A 6,020-nucleotide genomic window follows, 5' to 3' on the forward strand; every position below is an offset into this window, starting at 1 on the left:
TTTATGACATATATAAATTGCATACACAATATTCAATAACACAAACTAAAGACACTCTATAACAACGTCCTTAAGGGAGATAAATCTTACATCACAATACTGTTTTCTACAGTAGCATATTACCTTAAATCTATTACCGATACACACTTATAGAATTAGTACAGTCATTAGACACTTATAGAACCAGTTACGCGTAGACTATATTTTCTCGATAAATTATTAGTCTAAACATGTATAAAACGATGGGACCATCGAAATACATACAGATGTGACAGTTATTTAATTACCCAAGCGATTAAAAAAACGGTATGCTAAGTCACGTTCGTTTATTGATGTGTAACTATTCAGGCACTTCTATAGCTAGACGACATTGTCCCGGCGGTTCTAATGTTTACAAACAAACGTTGTACTCCATACCAGTATACACACGTATCGATCAAATAAAACGTCTAGACTAATGAGTTCATCGCTGGTCTTAGCAGTTCATTGACCTGATTCATCTGCTATCTTATGGATATCGCTTGAAATTTATATCAAACCAGTTCAATCATTTGAGGGGAAGTATGCATAGGTCTGTTCACATCCCACGTCTCTAACTTTTCAATATACATGTATAGGTACAGAATACTATACCTCCAAATATACACGTCTGCAAAGCTTCATATAATCTGACAGTATACAGTATTAAAGAAAAGTAACAGCACATTTAGTATAAGAGCTACAATTGTAAAATAAATTCGGTAAACTTATTTCATTGATTTCAAGATTTTAAATTACTGACAACGGAGACTGAATGCCGCATGCTTGTATTTTGTCTATCTCCCTCACTAACAGAGGAAAACAAAGAAAGAGTATTCATAAACTTGTACATTTCAAACCTTTTCTTTGCCCTTTTTAAATTTCAATGAACCTTTTGACCTTCTGTGTCTAAATGATACTGGGTCTTAAATTCTCCAAAATAAAAAGAAGAGAACCCACACAGGCATAGTTTTGTAGATGCATGTTTATTTATATGATTTATTAACTAGTTATGTAATAAACATGTAAATAAAAACATAGAGCCGATCAAAAGACAATCAGATTATGTTGAATTGGAGACTGTCCTTTCGTGTTCTTGATGGACAAAGCGAAAGAAAAAAATGAAAGAAGTCTAAAAAGATCATTTACGTCGTTTCTTCCCATCTATATGTAGCGAAAATCAACATATGTGCTGATATCGTAATTCGTTTTGCCTTCCAATCATGATTTCATAGTGACGAGAAAACACATATCCCGTCAGGTGGGCTCTCTGGCCTGGATTTCATAATATATAAAATGTAAACTTTTTTTTTATATTAGGTATTATTTCATAAGATAAAACCAATGGTAAGCTTTTTGTATGGTTATTTTAAAGGGTTTAACTCCTTTTATTACATCTGCACGAGATTCATCGTAATCATAATGTAATGTGCTGTAAAAAGTAATCTTAAATTCTTTTCTACGAGGACACAACCTTTAGTGAGTCATCCAATCCTCCCAAATCTGTTTAGGGGAGGTAAAAAAAAATCACATTCATCAAGTTTCATCCATTTTGTTTTGTTTTTTTGTTTTGTAGTGTTTCGAGTATTTTTCTATCAATTATTGGCATTAGCCTCAATTAATTTTATGTAATTCATTCTCCTAGTTTCTGTGAATGATGCCATGAATCGTTATACTAATCCTATTATCGCTCAGTGGGGATATTTTTACTGTAGTTAGTATAACACCTCTTTACCATTTTTGACTTTACTCAACGGGGCCTGATATTGGCGACGCTTTGTCTACCTACATTGCTAATTACAACAAACGGGCTTTAATCAGCCATAATAGCTGTGTGAGTAACTTCCAGGGAAAAACACCATTTTTTTCATGGGAAAAATGTTTGCTTTTTCTTCCAGTTTGTTTGAGCAATGGTTATAGAAATACAATGTTTGTAAGAGATGGGATAAACCAACAAACCATTAAGTTTCAACACTTTACCTGTGTGACGTCATAAAACAATTAGCGTCGTGTAACGATCGAGGGGTCGGCTTGAGACGTTAAGATGTATAGGTGTGTTTAGGTGTGTATAACCCGCCACCCTCGGGGTGTAAGTTTACATTGTTAATCCTTGTACATTTCCGGGTGTTTCTATGTAAATTCATATTCTATTATACGAGTTCCCCACCCCTGCGGGATTGTGTGGCGACACAGTACATCGCCTGTTCTGTTCCACAATGAAAGTTATATTCCTTACGTAACCGAAGGGGTTTCCGTGATAATTATATTTGGATATAATAGAAATTAATCCTGAGGAGTCACAATTTTTTTTTTCTCCTCGAGTCATCACCCTTTTTTGCTGATCCCAGATTCTCAATCACTCTTTACATGTTTTTTTTTTTACAAAATCATCACGTATAAAGCTTTCATTTATTTTGATATTACATGTATTCCTAACTCGAAACAGCAGTGATTATCCCTGAATGTAAATATCAGTGATGTTATTTTGATGTATAAATACAATAGCTATAAAGGAAACAGTTGTTTATCAAAAAAAGAAAAGAAAAATAAAGCCAGATATTTAATCCATTATTGCTCAATGACTTGGACACAGAAAATTATCTCAACGTTAAGCAAGATCAGCGCTAGCTTATTTCTATATCGATTAAAATGAGACTTTTCCTGAAAAATTATTGTGAAAAGAATTCAGGAACATTTAGATCTACAACAAAATAAATAATGTAAAATTAACAATTATATATTTAGTGATCGAATATAGTTTATATATGGCAAATGTCACCGTAGTTGTTAACATTGTGCCCAATATCACAATGCTATATCTGACTTAGTTGGAAGCTACATTTTCTTATCACGTTTACTGTGTAATCATTGCATTGTTAACCCGATTTACCTCCCCTAGTCACGTGATATGCAATCTAGCGGGATAGTTGTAACAAAGAAAGCAATATCTATACAAACAGTTATAATAATTCAAAGTTAATATTGATTGCAAATGATAGTTTTACGACAGTAAGAATCCCACGTATGGAATATCCACACTGACAGCTGTCAAAATTAGCATGGTGTGTATTCCTGAAGATAAACAAATTTTCAAAACTGACATTTCGTGCCAAGCACGGCAAAATGGCTCCAAATATCACGTTCAGATTTAAACCAATCAAACACACGCTTTTATCCAGACGTCCAATCAAATAGCGCGTTACTTCATATGGTAATTGAACACGTGGTACAGCGATTGTCAAATACTCACCACGAGGTTGGCAGTATACACCGCGTGGTTTGAGCGAAGTGTCAAGAGTTTACGCAGAGGTGTTTGTGCAGATTTCATCGTTAATTCTCAATTATATCAACTTTATTATCGAAAAATGACTGACACTGGTAAAGTCAAACGAGGTAAGTTACTTTTCGATGCTTAACATTTTCCGTAAACATGTTTATTTGTGGAGTTGCTACAGCTGTCAAATATTTGACGTATCTCAACGTTACGGACCACGTGGTCTGCTAACAAAGACTAGACGCCTTCAATTGTTATTAGCGGACAATTAAACATTTTTACTTTAAAATTTGTTGTGTAATCCAGTAACTATATTATTAATGATGCTAAATATCCGTATTTTATGGGATATCATGTTTACTATGAAGTTCTAGCTACTTAACCATGCTTGCCATATTGAAATGTAGCGCGATGGCCGATCCGGATGTCGATGTTCTATTTATTTACCTAGCGAGGAGTTTTCCCGCGTTAGGTCAAATACGGCTTCGTGGTTTTTTCCCTTGTCTGTTTAAATGTATCAAAACAAAAGTGACGAACTATGTTGTGTTCAAAGCAAGAAAACTAACGTTTGTGTTAATTTTGGACGAATATTAGTCATTGCTATATTTATAGTAGACCAGTTGATCAAATTCGAAATGTCATCACTACTTGACAGAGTGGCAACAATGAGACATTGTGTCCCACAATCTATCAATAGTAAATGCATTATTAGACTGATAAACAATGTTGATTTTATAAACAAGAAAGCATGTCTGATTATTTATTGATCTTTTTAACAGGTCGTGACTTTAAATTCTCTCGTCCATGGGAACACTGCTTTGGGTCTGATCAAGATGAACATGATCTCCACGAGAAGAAGAAAGATCCACTGAGGTCTCAAATTGATTCCAGGAAACGGAGAGGAAATTTGCCAAAAGAAGCTGTGAGAATTCTGAAAACCTGGCTTCATGAGCACAGATACAATGCTTACCCTTCTGACCAAGAGAAAGTATCACTGTCTAGTGCCACCAACTTGACAGTGCTACAGGTATGCAACTGGTTCATCAACGCGAGGAGGAGAATTCTACCAGAGATGATCAAGAAGGATGGCCAAGATCCACTTCAGTATACAATTACCAGAAAGCACAAACAATCCTTGCTGGACAGGGTCACTTTTACAACTGGTGACGATTCCAACATGGATAATAGTTATGATGGAAGTGATGAAATATACAGGTCCAGAATGCCTTTTCTTATTGACACTGACGGCTATATGTCAGATTGCGAAGCATCTTCATCAAGTGACTTTAATTCCGAGTCAGAATCCGTGTCGGATACAAGTGATGGCATGTCAAGTAGATTTCATGAGCACAGCTACACTCAACGCTATGAGCGTGTGCCAGTTCAGGATCATTCAGCCATTTCCAGTCATGAACTTGTTCGCAAAGATTCCTATCCATCCGATGACAACACCCCTCCACCTTCGCCTCCTGAGCCCACCCCTGTTGCCCATACCCCAGAGTCATTCAATGCTTTCTTCATGCTTGTCGATGTTGCAATGGGTCAGCTGGAGAAACAGAAATGTGAGGAAGCATCACAAGAATCTCCACAAAAATCATTAATGTCTGTGTGAAATTTGGACCTTGCTTGGAAATATACATATATTATAAATCAACTTTGTATGGCCAATGAATGAGAGGATATTTCATGGAAAAAAAAATTTGTGACACAAACTTTATACTGAAAAATACTTGAAAGTTTCAAAATGTTTGCAGCTAGAAAAGATACCTATATTTTTACTCGACACTCATCATCTACCATTTTGACAAATTGACATATCCAGTGATTTCATTCATGTCAACTGCCTCAGGATTTTTTTTTATCTTGATGAAGTTTCTGGATTATACAATATACACTTGTAGCCTGGAGGTAAAATTTTGAAGTGACAGCTATTATATTATTGTGAAAAATATATACTATGAAGTACAGAAGAGAAAGTAAGCTTTAGGGGAGTGATAAATGTGACTGGAAATTAATTATGATTAAAAGTGGGTTAATTGATATACGGATATCTATTTCACCTCATTTATTTTATCAATACATTTTCCTAAAATGAACAAAATGGTGGGGTGTTTTTCATGGCTTAATTTTTAAGCAAGTCTATTTAGCCATTGGCCATTAACAAGCAATCATGGCAACTTCTATAGAGGAGACAGGTGGGCCATCTACCTGTAGTACATTGGCCACATGGTAAATAAACAGTGCCTGCGTACCCAGCCGGTGTTTACAACCCATTTCCCGCGTTAGGTTCACTTTGACAGCCATTGTAATCAGGCCGGCTCTCCTCTGCAATGATTGGCTGGTTCTGTAATGAGGCCATGTTGTGTGTGTATGATAACGTGTGCACAGCGAGTATAGTTTATCAAGGCTTTTTACTATACACAAGAGTGATATGGATCTAATCCGGACTTGTATTATAAGTGTTTTTAACATGTTGGACAAAGATAACAATTTATGAAGAATTTTTTTTTAATTATGCTGGTTCACTTTATATATAATTTTTACTAAATTATTGAAATTTGTTGGGGGGGGGGGGGGGGGGGGGGGTGTTCACATTATATTGTTGAAATGGAAATTAAATATTAATAGAGTACTTTATCAGCACTTCATTGCCAGTTCTGCTCAGTTATTTTCATGTTGAACAAGACTTGTACATTTAGCCAGATTTTAATAGACTGGCTGTTGCCAT

At 35.4% G+C, this 6,020-nt stretch overlaps 1 protein-coding gene across 1 annotated transcript; it reads left to right on the forward strand.

Moving 5' to 3' along the window:
- The first annotated feature begins 3,246 nt into the window (after nt 1-3,246).
- On the forward strand, nt 3,247-5,767 carry LOC110461564 (homeobox protein AKR-like). The gene is made up of 2 exons (XM_021515080.1): nt 3,247-3,411; nt 4,072-5,767. The coding sequence occupies exons 1-2, from the start codon at nt 3,384-3,386 to the stop codon at nt 4,902-4,904; spliced, it is 861 nt and encodes a 286-aa protein (XP_021370755.1). The 5' UTR covers nt 3,247-3,383; the 3' UTR covers nt 4,905-5,767.
- The last annotated feature ends 253 nt before the right edge of the window (nt 5,768-6,020 follow it).

The sequence above is a fragment of the Mizuhopecten yessoensis genome, unplaced genomic scaffold, assembly GCF_002113885.1.
Source record: "Mizuhopecten yessoensis strain PY_sf001 unplaced genomic scaffold, ASM211388v2 scaffold10635, whole genome shotgun sequence".
In the NCBI taxonomy this organism is placed as follows: domain Eukaryota; kingdom Metazoa; phylum Mollusca; class Bivalvia; order Pectinida; family Pectinidae; genus Mizuhopecten; species Mizuhopecten yessoensis.

What these genes read in the sequence shown, in the direction of transcription:
- LOC110461564 (XM_021515080.1), top strand. Translation starts at nt 3,384, where the DNA reads ATGACTGACACTGGTAAAGTCAAACGAG. An exon ending in CACTGGTAAAGTCAAACGAG is followed by an intron (nt 3,412 to 4,071) that starts GTAAGTTACTTT and finishes TCTTTTTAACAG; the next exon opens with GTCGTGACTTTAAATTCTCT.